The sequence below is a fragment of the Falco biarmicus genome, chromosome 8 (genome assembly GCF_023638135.1).
Source record: "Falco biarmicus isolate bFalBia1 chromosome 8, bFalBia1.pri, whole genome shotgun sequence".
Classification (NCBI taxonomy): Eukaryota; Metazoa; Chordata; class Aves; order Falconiformes; family Falconidae; genus Falco; species Falco biarmicus.
Window position 1 is genome coordinate 9,587,620 of NC_079295.1, and position 14,449 is coordinate 9,602,068.

Consider the following 14,449-nt stretch of genomic DNA (forward strand, 5'->3'; position numbering starts at 1 on the left):
GTTGAACCCTAGTAGACGTTTGCTGAGACGCTCCAGGACACCAATCCCAGGGCAATCAAGAGGATGTGGGATGCCTGAAGAAGCCTTCCTTCCAATCATTTCCTCACCGCCGCTCTCCGGATGTTCCCTGTGAGGAGGCAAATTAAGGATCCTTCAAGTTACATGTTTTAAGAGGCAATCAGTGCTCCTCTCAGCAGGGAAGGGTGTTCATCAGCAGTCACGGAGGTCCTCGTGCTGAGATAAACACCCCATCGGATGGTTCCTCCTTCTAGCAGAAGGTGTCTTTGCATGCAGGAGGCAGCATGCACACACACTGCAAGGATGAATTATGGATGGCTTGCAGTGGCATCAGCTATACGGATGCACAGGCTGGGGAGGCATGGGAGGACAGACATAACCGCTGCTCCATGTCTAGGTGGCACCTAAAGACCAAGTGGGGCTTCGGAAGTACCGCATGGCTCCAGTGCAATGTTCCCAGAAGACCACTGCATTCCTGCAGCTCCCAATGCCATTTTTCCCAAGGGAATGGGAGTGCCGGGGGCATGCAAGAAGAGAGCTCTTGGAAGCAGGTCAGCCTTGGTATAGTCAGGTTTTGGAGGTGATTTATTCAGCAGCTCTGTATAGCCTTCACAAATGGATGCTGCTAAGCACAGAGACGTGACCGCTCTGGAGCTCAGTTATTTACAGCTCACTGCAGCTGACTTATGCCGCCTCCGTCAGCCAGGCTGAGGTGGGGAGGAAAACCTTCTGAAATGAGAGCCAGGAGATAAAAAAAAAATCCCTCCCTGCTTTTTTTCTCCTGTTGTTACAAACCCTGAGCCTGTCATGTTGATGAATGTGGCTTTGGGGGAAATCTGGGAAGAAGCAGGGAAGTATCTGTGGGTTAACATGGGCACCATTTGGAAACACGTCCAGAGCTTCTCCTTGCTTTGAGCTTAAAATGTGCATTTAAAGCTACAAAAGAGCTTTTTGGCCTCGCTATGCCCTGCTCCATCCTTACAACATTTACACAACAGGCTCTACTGAGCCTTGCTCCTCTTGGATGCTCTTTGCCTCTGATGTATAAAACAAAAGAGTCCTTCATGATGCTAAAAGTCAAATGACCTTGTAAAGTATCTTGATCACTGGCTGATGGGTCAGTTTCCCCAGTCCCCTGGGGAAAAGGATTTTCAGACAAGACCCCACGTGTAGGTATGGGAGATGTGGTGGGAGAGATGTCCTCCAGGAGCACGATCTGTGCGCCGCAACTTGGGGTTACCAAGCCAAGCCTTGGCTGTTGGCACCTGCAGTGTTCACTGCTGCTGAAGGCAAGTCCTCACAGGGAAGACAGAACTCCTGGAGAACGTCGTGCAGAGCTGCTGGGTGGGAAAGAAAGGTGGTAACATTCCTGTGAAGGACCTTCAGAGCTGAGACAAGAGGTAGGAACAAAGTCCAAATGCATGAGTCATGTGCTCAGGGATGATGAAGCCCATGAGCTGGCTCTCTCCCGGCTGCCCACACCTGTACTCAGCCCACGGCCAGCTCCAGTCCAGCAGTGTCTTCTGAGCTGCTTTGATTGGCAAGTGCCTGAAGCTCCCCAGAGTTTTGGTTTCACTTGGTTTCGGTTGGTTCTTTAATTTTTCTTTTAATAGGAGGGTTCATTTTCATGCTGACTACCAGATATACATGACTTGCAGCTACTCAGGCAAGCGTTGCAGCCAGTTTGCAGTTCTCAGTTGCTTCAACCCCATGATTTATTTATTGTTTCTCCTTTCTCCACCAAAGATGGAGCTGCCTGTTAAGGTGTTTTCCTCTAGGTCCGTTCTGCAGAAGCAGCTGCATGGTTGTCAGGAAGCGTCTGGGCATCTGTAAGGATGTTGTGGTACAAGTGATGACTTGTCTTTAGGGTTATCTGTGCTAACTGGGGGTGGGGGGAGGGCAAAACCAAGTTAAGGGCAGCCTGGCCATGCTCAGTTAACTTCTGCTTCTCTTTCTTCTTGTGCTGTATTGCTGTTGCATTTCTTAAAGTGGCTTTGTCTTCCCGAATTTTTCACCACACTTTGCGTGTCTCGCTCATTTCTGCCTGGCTCCATTTCCTCCTTTGCTCCTCAATTCCCTCAGCCACTTGTCTGGCTGCTTTTTAATCTGTTCACCTCCCCTGCTCTCCTTTCTCCCCTTCACACAGCTCTGTCCTGCTCTGTACTTGATGTGTTTGCTGGCGGCGTTTTCTCTGCAAGTTGGTTATCCGGCTGCGTGATGGGTGTAGTGTTTGCAGGGTGCTTGTTCTTTGCAGTCTGGTGCACGAGCTTCACTGAGGGGTGGCCCCTCGGGGTGGCCAGAACCTCCCTTGGATGCTGGTGCTCACTTAGTTGTGTCAGTTCACTGGATTCATCCAGATTTGAAAGGATGGGAAGCAGGGAAAAGCCTCCCAGCCACCAGTCATCCCCGAGTCTGCCCAGACTGAGATTTGCAGTCCAGCTCTCATGTAAAATTATTGCACCTTCCCTCCGCCTCCTCCTGCTTCCCTCTCAGTGCTTTGCTTCAGCATCCCAAACTTTTTCATTTTAGAGCAGGGCTTGTTTCTGGCTGAGGTTGTGTTGTGCAGGTGCTGTTGGGTGAACTCCTGGGTGGTACCATTTAGGGAGAGCTTTAGATTGTGATAAACTGGGTTTTATTATCACAACAGTGAGGATTTAATGGTCCTTAACTCCCTTCTCTTGGCTTGGTAACTCATATCTTATCTCAAGCTGGTCTGCAGCAGCTGCCACAGTGGGAGGCAGTGTGGGAGCCCTGCACCCTTCCAGAAACCTCACCCAAGGGTCTGGGGGTCTCTCGCCACCCAGATCCCCCCACGGGTCCTGAGTTCCCACCCATTGCCATAGGATGCAGGTACCTAAGGTGTAGCATTTGGGGTCTGCAGAGGAACTGCTCAAGGAGGGCATCCCCTGGGCAGGAGCTGCTGGCGATGTCCCATGGCTTTCATATGCAGACCACCAGATAAGTAGCTAAATTCTGTTAAAAAAGAAGATAAAAATAAAAATAAAGCCCCACTCTTTCGCACAGTTATTCACACGTACCAGAAAATATAGCTGCCTGCAGTGTACTCCAGGAGCTGCAAAGGCACTAGCTGGCACTCTGGGATCGAGGGAAAGAGATTATTTATAGCCAGGCTCAGTAAATCATTCCTCTGAAGGTTTTTTTTTTCCTTTGAGCCTGTTCCCTTTTCCCTTCATAGCATTACTGGCCTTTTCCCTTTCTCACTAATTGTGCAAAGACTCGCAGGGAAGTAAGCAGCATCCCTTCCTCCTCTGCTCCCAAACCAGAAGGCACCATGTATCAGGGTTGCGTACCCAGAGGTGAATTATATCAGTGCCATGAAGCCAGAGATGAATTTCACCACGCTTGGCCCTGAACTGCAATGGAGACTGATACTTGTTTCCAAGTGTGTCATTGTGCAGATGATTTTTAAGGGGTCCTTTGCTCAGCAGCAGCAGAATCTGGCTGGGAGCCATGGGGTTATTCCCCAACTTCCCCCACACCCGTACTCTTTCTGTAAACTGAAAAACTGGGAATTTAAAGTCCAGAGACGTGTGTCAAGGGATCAGCAGAGAATATATCTGCATCCTTACTTATTTATGACTTGCCTGGCACATTTTGAATAATTGAATTATCTAGCATCAAGCAGTTGGGAGGGTAATGGAGGAGGATGTTGCAGGGTTAGAGGGATGTGCAGAGGGAAATAAAACCCTGAGAAGGAGGGTTTGAAGAAGCGGATTGAGAGTGGGGTTGCTTTTATGTCCAGCTTTGCTTTGGCAGATGCTGTCTGTGTGAAGACTGAGGGGGACCGCACGGTGCAGGGCAAGGGGCTGTCGTTCACCATGCCCCACCGCAGCAAAGCCTAACCCTACTTGCCCCTCGCCTGTCTTCCAGCCCATCACTTCATCGCGGTGACAGCGTGCCAGGAGGCAGACTATGGCTGGATGATCCGGCACTACTGCCTGAAGCAGTTCCAGCTCAGCATGGAGGGCATCGGGCAGCGGCTCTGGTGTGACTGGGATGAGACCGTGGGGTAAGTGAGATCCTTGTGCTTGCCCTTCCCTCCCTGGCATCCTGGGACTGCCTGCACCCGTCTTTAATTCTGGGATGTGGGGACATCAGCGGTGGGGTTTATTTCTTGGGCAGGGGGAAACAAATGTGCCATTTCACTCTGCTTTAATGCGGATGCTGCCCTGGCTCCATCGCTTCTGGGTCCAGCTGAAGGGGCTTCTCCATCCTTGTTGCTCATGGAGGGGCTGCAAGGTGGGCTTGCAGGGGGAGAGCAGGGGAGTCAGTGAGGCTTTTGACACTGTCTCCCATAAGAATTTCACAGACAAGCCGCTCAAGTGTGGACTGGATGAGCAGACAGTGAGGTGGGTTGAAAACTGGCTGAACAGCCAGGCCCAGAGGGTGGTGTTGTTGGGAAAGGACTAGTTGGAGGCCAGCAACTAGTGGTATACCCCAGGGGTCAATGCTGGGTTCGGTCTTGCTTAACTTCTTCATTAATGATCTGGGTAATGGGGCAGAGCATACCCCCAGCAAGTTTGCAGATGACACCAGACTGGGAGGAGCAAGTAACACACCAGAGGGTCCTGCTGCCATCCATGGGGACCTCAACAGGCTGGAGAAATGGGCTGATGGGAACCTCATGCAGTTCAACAAGGGGAAGTGCAAAGTCCTGCACCCGGGTGGGAACAACTGCAGGCACTGGGACATGCTGGGGGCCGTCCAGCTGGAAAGCAGCTTGGTAGAAAATGCCCTGGGTGTCCTGTTGGACACCAGGTTGAACATGAGCCAGAAATGTGCCCTTGCAGCAAAGAAGGTGAACAGCATCCGGGGCTGCATGAAAAGGAGTTTCCAGCAGGCTGAGGGAGGTGATCCTTCCCCTCTACTCAGCACTGGTGAGGCCACCCCTGGAGTGCTGGATCCAGTTCTGGGCTCTCCAGTGTGAGAGAGACATGGACATACTGGAGAGAGTCCAATGAAGGACCACGAAGATGATGAGGGGACTGGAGCATCTCTCCTATGAGGAAAGGCTGAGAGCTGGGGCTGTTCAGCCTGGAGAAGAGAAAGCTCAGGGGGATCTTATTAATATCTGCAAGGAGGGTGCAAAGAGGGTAAAGCCAGGCTCTTCTCAGTGGTTCCCAGGGGCTGGACCAGTGGCAGTGGGCACAAACTCAAGCACAGGAGGGTCCCTGTGAACATCAGGAAAACACTTTTTCAGTGTGAGGGTGACCAAGCACTGGCATAGATCACCCAGGGATGTTGCGGAGTCTCCATCCCTGGAGATACTAAAAAGCAATCTGGTCACAGTCATGAGCAACCAGCTTTAGGTAGCCCTGCTTGAGCAGGGGCGTTTGGACAAGATGAGGTGGCTCTCCAGAGGTCCTCTCCAACCTCATCCATTCTGTGATTAAATGGGCTTTCAAGGAGACCAACCTAAGCAGTGTTTGGAAATCAGGATGGTGGTCTTGCTCAGTACAGTTATGTGTGCATGCTCCAGTGATGGAGCTTCAATAGGAGAAAACCATTGTTGTCTGCTACATGTTGGCATCGATGTGTTAATAAGGCAGTAGATCGGGATCCCTGTCACAGCTCTATGGCCTCTTCTGGTGACTCACTGCTTGGACATACTTTCCATGAGATTTTCCTTTTTTCTCAGCACTCGGGTTCTCTGGACTGTCCAAAGTGCCCTGACTCAGCTTCAAAACTCCATAACCCACTGAAATGCCCTCAGACCCTCTCTATGATTAAATCCTAGGCTGTCCCACGGGACCTGCTGGCTTGCCTGCTGCTTCCGAAAGTTGCGTATTGATTTTTCTTAGTGACTATAGGTAGAGGCTGGCATGGTACGGCATGGCACTTTTCTGTTAAGCCTCCTGTTTGTAATCAGTGTTAGGGAATCAGTGGTGATTTATGACTTAGGAGAAGCAGAGATGTGGTCTGCTTTCCTGCTGGAGCACTCAGCAGCATCCTTGGGGGGATAATGAGGGCGATAAGGGAACCCTATTTAATGCAGCAGGAAGGAAAGGGATGTTGCATATGGGTAACATGCTGTTTTGTGGGACACTTTTTGGCTTTTATTTGGCATTTCTTTCATTGTGTTTTGGGGTTTTTTTTATTTTTTATTGCAAACCATTGCAAATCCATTTCTTCAGATTAGCTCTTTCCCATTTATTATCAGCAGAGCTGAATTTTCCAGTACAGCCATGGTGTAACCCACTGTCCTGGTGAGATGGTTTTGATTAAAGTTGCAAAAACTGGTCAGGGGTGTCTGTGCATCGGTGTGAGGGCCTGAAAAGAGAAAATAAAAACCTGTTCTCCACTATGAGCTGGCTTTCCACATCATATAGTGCTGTTGTGCCATGGCCTTTCTCTAAGAAAATGAAGTGGTGGACAAAAATGAGCTTTGGTGACACAAGTGGGGATTGAGGTCAGTTGGAAATGGTGAGCAGATGTTGTTAGTGTTTTGCACAAAAATTGGAGTTTTTTGTAAATTTTGGTTGAATTCCTGCTTCATGCCCCTCTGTACCATGTTAAAAACTATATATATGTGAGTATGTAAACATACACACATATATAGACAGCTTTTGAAAAGGACAGCTTGAGTTTTCCTTCACCTTTCAAAATGGAGGTGAAGAAAAGAGTGGAAAGACTGTGGGAGGTTTTCTGGTTCTGAGAAAGGTCAATTGGTCCTCAAAAATGTCCAGGGCTGCTGAAGTTCTCCAGCCCCTGGATGCCTTGGGGGGCTCTCCAGGACTTGTCCCCCTCCGTCGACACCTTTGGAGGCAGCATCCAGATGTGGTGAGTGGCAGGAGAAGGGGATAGCTACCTCCCTGGGTCTTCTGGCTGGACTGGGGGTGAGCTGTCACCCCTGGGGCCATCCCACCAGAGCTGTCCCCAACCCAGGCTGTCCTCGTGCAGGGGCTGAGTGTGTCCCAGGAGCAGGACTTTACTTTTGGTCCTGGTTCAGTGCTAACTGCAAGCTTGATGAGATGCAATCCATCTCTTCCTCCAGACCTTTGCCAAAGCCATTTGCACAGGAAGCAGAGGTGTATTAGAGTTTGTTCTTTATCTCCGACATCCTGTTTCTCTTCTAAATAGCTTCTACTAAACTTGTTATCCTTGAGGCACTTGGAGGAAATGTTGATAAACTTGCAGTGTTTAATTTGATTGCGTGGGTCCACTGGGGTTATTTAAGAGATGACATTCCTCTGATCCTCCTGTGCCCTCAGGACACTGGGAAAATCAGGTAGAAATAGCTCAGCTACTGCTGTAAATAAGCTATTCTGCAAAGATATGCATTTCAGGTGGCCATCTCACTCAACACCCCTGATTCCTGGGTGTGCCATGAGCTGGCTGGTTGCCCCTCCGGCTTTAAGGGGAAGGACTTGGCTTCTACCAGGCTTGAGATGAAGAAATGGGAAAAAACACCTGCCTACAGCCTGTTTCCTCTCCATATCTTCCCCCAAACCAAGGAATGTTGATGCTTGAAGCCTGTTTGAAATGAGGAGAAAGCATTTGAAGGGTTTGCCTCTGACAGGACCCGTACCATCAGCTGCATTGGGTTTGGAGCTGTGATTTCTTGTATGTAGCATTTAACAGGGAAATGCCCATCGTTTACTGCTCAACTGAGAATGACATGATGGGAACATCTGGATAAATGAGCTGCCTCAGCAGAATTTGTAATTGCTTTATTTGTTCTAGTGATAGGTTGTAGATTATCCTTCCATCTTAGCCTCAGAGGTATTAACCGAGCTCTTGCATCACTGGTACTGCTGTGTTCAGATGTAGCGGAGGGGTTTCTCTGGAGCGGGAGCGTTTGGTGAAGTTGGGCTTGGACCACATAGACAAGCACCAACTCTCTTGAGAACGTTTATCCAACTGTGGTTAGGCTCTGCTGGCTTTCTGCACCATGCTTATCTGGGGAAAGTGATGGGTTTTGATGTACAAGTCTTTATCATGTACCGGCGAACTTGTGTGAGCTGTTACATGCTTTGGGAATTGGATGGCAGGTGCTTTTATTAAAATAATTAGTTCCAGAAGTTGGCCAGAAACACTGTTTCCTGGGAAGGGAGAAGGACTGAGAGGTGTCTTCCCTTGGGTCATCCGGTTTCCTTCTCTCTTTTCCTCCCCAAAGGACAAGCAATCCAGTGTGGCCCTGGATGCTCCTGCTGGAGCTGTGCCCACCGGTGCCTGCTGGGTCCAGCTGTCTGTGGCTGCTCACCTACCCTCTGGAGTTGATCTCTCCGGCCCCTCTGTGGCATTGTCCCATGGATCCCTGGCCTGAGAGCAATTCAGACCAAGCACCCTTGTGTTTTGTTTTCCAGGGCTTGCAGGTGCCCTGTTATTTAAAAGCCAGATGATCATTTAGCTGGAGCGGCATCGTGGGCTCCTCTGCTTTACGGTGGCAGCAGAGCTGCTTTGACCAGGAGCTCAGCTGTGCATGACTAATGATCCCAAAGATCAACTTGGCTATTTTGATTCCAGGTCCAGATTCATCGGTGGGGTGATTGAGCTGGGGGATCAGCTGTAGTCCCCCTGGGGGCAGCTCTTTTGGGGACATGGAGCACTGCTGGCAGAGCTGGGGCTGCTGGAGGGGTTAGGCTGCCAGCCACTCACCCACAAATGCATCAGCAGGAGCTGGAGACTTGTAGATATTTTTCCTGCACAGTTTTGGCTTGCTGGCAGGCTGTGGCCAGGGAAGGGCTTTGCACGACAGTTTTCACTCAGCATTGGTGCATTGGGCAGCAGTGAGCGGGATGGGGGAATGCTCGCTGCACTGGGGAGTGCTGCAGCTGTGGGTGTCACTCCAGCCCAGCCAGGCGCCTTCATCCCAAATATATCTGCCCCAAGGCAGGCCTAAAAATCTCCAGGGAATGCTTTCCCCTCACTGCGTGCATCCTGCAGGGAAGGAGCTCCCCAGTGTGAGCATGCCGGTCTGACAGCTGCAGCCGGGTCCAGTAATGAGGGATGCTGCTGCCAGCTCCCAGCACGCCTGGTACTCTGCCTTGCTCCTGCCCCCTGGCTGAGGGCTGCTCGCACAGTTGTCAGTATGCTTACAGCGTGTCTTCAGGTTATTTATCCATTATCTCATTATCTATTTATTTATCTTTGGGTTGCCAGGTTCCTTCTGGATACGCCCTTTAGCATGTCTCCAAGCTCGCCTTGCAGAGGAAGAAATCGGGTTTTTTTTCTTTTAATTTACAAGGCAAAAGGAAAATCTTGTGTTGTTTTTTGGATTTGCTGGGGGTTTTTTTTCCCCCCATGTAAAGCAAGGCATTTGGGGAAGATAGGAAAAATCTCAATAATCATGGCAAAAGGGAGAGCTTGTGATCCTGTGAACCCCAACTAGTATCTGCAGTGTTAACACTGTCTGCACTCAGGCACTGGCGAGGAATAAATGGGAGATCAAATTCCAGTCTTGGTTGCAGTGATAAAAAACCAGAGGCATTGCTTAGGATTTACAGCAGTGTAAGCATTCGGATCCCACCAAACCATAAATCAGTCCTTGATTGCTTCCCACCAGCAGCCCAGGCCCATCCCAGTTCTGCCTGTGGGTGTTCGTCTCCATGTGGTCCCCACTGCTTGGCCTCCTGCAGCATCCTTTAAACTCAAACTATTTCCATGGTGATGAGGAAAACAGTTTTAATTGCAGTTCGCATTGAGTAAATATTTAGAACTAAGCAAAGCTGTACTTTCCAGTGCAGGCTGCCCATCTCCCTGCCCCACAGCCTGTGGTTGTGGGGTGGCTTGGGAAAACCTGTCCTGTTCCCAGTGCTATCCTAACATCAGCTCAATAATCACAATGTTTTAATATTTTTTTAGTAATTAAAGCTAGACTTTTAAGGCATTTTAAAGGAGGATTTTAAATTAAGACGCTGCCATTTAAGGCAAAACCAAGGGAGAGGAGGGGCAGAACAAGAGGGAGGTGCCATGGGGGCAAAGGTGCCTGATGGAAAGGCTTTTGTTGCATCCTCTAATTCCAAATATCATCTTAACGAACTCCTCTCTTGCCTGTCTTCTCTCAAAGAGAGTTTTCACTCTGCAGCTGAGGATTACACCTCTTTCTGGACTCCAGAAATAGCGTGATCATCCTTGCAGCTCCTGGAGCTCAGCTCAGCTGTGCCTGGCTGAGTGTGACGGGGGGCACCTCACTCTCCCAGGGTGGCAAGTGGGCTGTGGGGGGCCAAGGGGAAGGCAGAGCAGCCACGCTGGGCAGCATCATTAGCACAGCCTGAATTCCTTGATGGGACCATGCTGGAGTGGTGTGAGTATAATAATGCAGCTCTGCATGTGGGGAGAGAGAGAAAGAATTAGATGTCACTCTGGAAACACAATGGGATGAATATTTGCCATGGCTGTGGCAGGGCCCTAGGCATCAACATTGCTGCTCTCCAGAGGGATCTTGACTCCCTTCTGACAAGGCAGCCTGGGTCTGACTGGTCTGTTTTATCCATATCCCAGCAAACGGATCCCTCTGGTACCCCTCTACAGTAGCTGGTGGTGTACCTGTTATGAGAAGGTCCTCCATACCATGTCTTGGTGTTCTGCATGTGAGGATAGATGGGCAGCGTTTTGCAGGACTGGTCTCCGAACACCGCGAGACAGGGCAGCTCAGGACCCACACAGCTGGCAGGGATGGACTCAGCTGGTGGTTGGCAGCTTGGGTCTATGGATGGCCAAGGGTCTATGAGATAAAGTGGAAAACATTAAAGCACTTGGCTACTGTTGAGAGTTTGGCTTTGCTTTTAGTTGGCTGGTCATAAAACTATCATTGTCAAATGGTGCTTTGTGTAAGCAAAGGGCAGAAAAAAAACATCTCTTGAAGAGCATCCAGACTTGCTTTCCCTTGGCCAAAAGCTCAGCAGCCCTCGCTGTCACTTCTACATTTCCAGCTGTTGCTTAAAATGTCTTTTCCCTCCAGGCCTCTCCTGCTCGCTCCCCACTGGGCTGCAAGGGTGTGTGCAGGTGGCCTCCTGCTGAGGATGCGATCCCATCCAAAGCCAGGTTGGCTTGAATGAAGATGGGGAATGTGAGAATAAAAGGGACGAGAGCTTTAGGGTATCTTAAGCTGCAGATGGCCCATCAGCATGGAAGGACCTCCTTCCATGCCTGGACAAGACAGTTATAGCCCCATGGCCACCCCCTTGCCCCACTACACTGTAGCTGCCCAGCTCCTCTCCTCAGATCTGTGCTCCCCACGGCCGGTGCACACAGAGCCATCTGAGCACTGACATATGGATGCTGCCTAAGTGCAAAGTGTCATTACAATCTATCCTTTCATTTGCTGACACCATTTTGCTTTGGCCACTTGCATGTCTTCATGTATAGTGACAGAGGCAGCTATTTATCAACACCGAAGTGCTGTCTGAGCCAGGGAAGGGCTAAGCCAGCTGCTTTATGGCCCTTCAGTTTTAAAAATAACTTTTATTCGCTGCTCTTAACTCTTTCCCTCTGGTTCCCGAAGATGCTTCAACTCCCGAGATCTCCTAAGGGTGCTGATAAACTGGAAATGGTAATTTTGCACATTGGCATGCTGAGCAGAAGCTGCTTTTAGTAGCTCCAGGCACTCTCTTAATTAAATCATCGGGTACCGCTGGGGCTCCCTCCGGCACTGCCCGCTGCAGTGTGCCTGTAGGCACAGCAAGGCAAATGCTGCCTGCCCGAAAAGCCAGCTGATGAGATGCAGAGAGGCTGCATCGAGTAGCTAGGAAGCTGCTTATAAAATATTTCTTCCCCCAGGCAGGTTTTTAATTGGCTAGCTGGGTTTTGGGTTGCTCTGCTTCTCTAAGAGATGTAATTAGGACAGGGGAAAAGAATAATATATATATACTATTTTTTTATGCATAGCCAATTTTAAAGCAGGTAAGATTTGAAACCCATGGTAATACCTGTCCTTCCAGAGGATGGATGGTTCGACCAGCACAGGGGCAGTCCTCTCCCTGCAGTGCCTCTTGCTCAGGGCTGCTCCTTGTTTTCCAAATATTTGGGGGGGAAAAAAAAAGAAAAAGACCCAAACCCCCTCAAAAAACAGACTTGCTGGCCATTGCAAGGTAGGATGAATTGTGGTCCTGCAGATCTGCAAAGTGGGATAGTGCAGAGAGACGAGCTTCAAAAGCATGCTGTTGGGTCATATGCAATCCTCCATTTTTAGGCAATTAAAAGGAGAATTTTAAGTAGATTCAGTGTACTTACTTCTGTCCCCTTCTGGCTGAACCTGCGCAAGCTAAAGGATTGTGCCTCGAAAGCCGGCAGCCAGGTGAGCTGCTCCATGGCTCTGGATGGGTTTCCTGAAGGTCTTTGCCTAAAAGCGCCAGAGGGTTATGTGGGTCCGACTGGTATTTTCTAATACACCAGTTCGGCCACGAAATGCTGCAAAAATTAACACAAACCAAATCAAAAAAGACTTGCTTCTAGTTATTTCTATAAATATTATTTCTGTTTTCATTTACTTCTGTAAATGAAATAAATGAAAACTCCTTGTGCTTTTAGCTGTGGGTGAGCACTAAAAAGTATGATCAAAGTGGCAAAACCTGATGGGAATTAAAAACCCCACATATATTTTTACACCTATCTACCTACAATCTCAAAAAAGAAAATGCTTAAAAAATTCAAACGGGCTCAAATACAATCTCAAATAACAAATATATACACCTATCATAGGAAGTATGTAATATTTTCTGTTATATGGGTGGGGGGAGGTGGCATGCTCGTGGCTGGACGCTGGTCCCTGGTGCTACCCCGGTGCCCTTGTCTGTGTTGCAGTACCTACGGGGAGCTGACGAACTGCACAGCGCTGATTGCAGAGAGGCTCGACTGCTACTGGCCCAACCGCCTGGTGGATGAGTTCTTCGTGGCCGTCCACAAACAGTACTTCAGGAACTGCTCTCCCTCCGGCCGGGCGCTGCATGACCCCCCCAACAGCGTCCTATGCCCCTTCATCCTGCTGCCCGTCCTCGTCACCCTGCTGATGACGGCACTGGTGGTGTGGAGGAGCAAACGCAGTGAGGGTATCGTGTAGGGACACCCGGCTGCCAGCGCAGGGGGGGGACTGGGGGACCATACACACCCCAGCACGTGCCTGTTTTCTGGGAGGATTCTGGCAGAGGAACAGTCGGTGGGGGTACCAAGCCCCGGAGGCAGAGGCAGCAACACCACCACTCCTCCCTCACTGGTACCCTCCGCACCACACATGTGGCGTTTGCCCAGTGGTTTCCAAATAAATACATCATTTAAGACGCAGTTGTTTGGCAATATGGGATGCCAGTGGCCGGCGAGGCCACCATGAGCTACCCCGGTGGCAAGGAGCCCTCTTGGGGTACTGGGGAGCATGGCTCACCCTGGGCATGGGCACTGCTGCAGCTCTGCTCGGCCTTTCCCAGCTGCTTCCTTCTCAGCATCCCCCAGCATTGTGTGCCAAAAGAGGAAATTTTTTTTAAAGAAAAAAACCCCACCCAAAACCAGGTCTGGGGTGGAGGGGTTGAAGTCCTGCCAGCCCTACAGTGCCATCATGGCATCATGAGGTGCTGGCAGGTGTAACTGCGAGGCTGGCGGGTCTGGGTACAACCCTGGGTATCAAAACTACCAGCTTGCTCTTTTTGTCCTTTTTTGTTTCCACAGCAGGAAAGGCATCTTCCCCCCTGGTCCCCAGGACCCTTGCAGGGGGTGGGGTTTGCCTAGGAGATGGGGAGCAATAGGTGACAGCTGGTGGCACTGGTGGTGGCCTTGGCGGTGCCCTTGGCAGTGCCCTGGGGCTAACAGGCAACAGGAATAAGGTGCTTTTCCTACGTAAATAAACACATAAATAAACCAGCTGCCCATTCTCTGGTGCAAATCCTCAGCGCTCGCCCCCGTGAAGGCTGGGCTCTGGTCTGAGTGGATCAAGAGGCCATCTGGACACCCCCTTGCTGCCCCAAAGGAGCTTCTGCGATGTTTGAGACCTGCGCCCCACCCCACAGGCACCCTTTGGGGCAGCACTGGAGGTCCCATGGATGGGGTGGGGAGGGGGCGGTGAGGGATGATGGAGTGGGGTCTCCTCTCTGAGACAGTGGGGTCTCTAGGGAGTTTCCCTGGGTGTGGGTGGGCAGGTCAGGGGTCTGTCCCTTCAGCAGGGGCCAGGAGTGGGGTCAGCTCCCTTGGTGGGAGACTGGGCAACATCTGGGATTTGGGGGTGGGGAGGTGGGATATAGCACCCCAACCTTGCCACTGGTCTCTGCCATCCCCAGCAGCTCCAGACCCCCTTCAGCCTTGCTAGCTGAGGATGGGCTCCCCTGGGGAGACCCAGCCACCATTCCCCCTGGCCCTCACACTTCCCAAAAATTCCAAATTGCAGGTGCCAGGCAGTGGGATGCTCAGCCATCTGCCTCACTCAACCTGGCCTACCCGGTCCCAACTCCTGTTCCTCTTCTGGGATGCTGCAGCATTTTATTTT

At 50.5% G+C, this 14,449-nt stretch overlaps 1 protein-coding gene across 1 annotated transcript in view; it reads left to right on the forward strand.

The window, feature by feature from the left end:
• Nucleotides 1-13,830, forward strand: part of LOC130153760 (RNA-binding protein 44-like) — a 44,273-nt gene extending 30,443 nt beyond the window's left edge. Inside the window, exons 16-17 of the mRNA XM_056349044.1 lie at nt 3,910-4,048; nt 12,784-13,830. Coding sequence (XP_056205019.1) covers nt 3,910-4,048; nt 12,784-13,039 — 395 coding nt within the window. The 3' untranslated portion in view covers nt 13,040-13,830. The remainder of the gene's footprint in view (nt 1-3,909; nt 4,049-12,783) is intronic.
• The last annotated feature ends 619 nt before the right edge of the window (nt 13,831-14,449 follow it).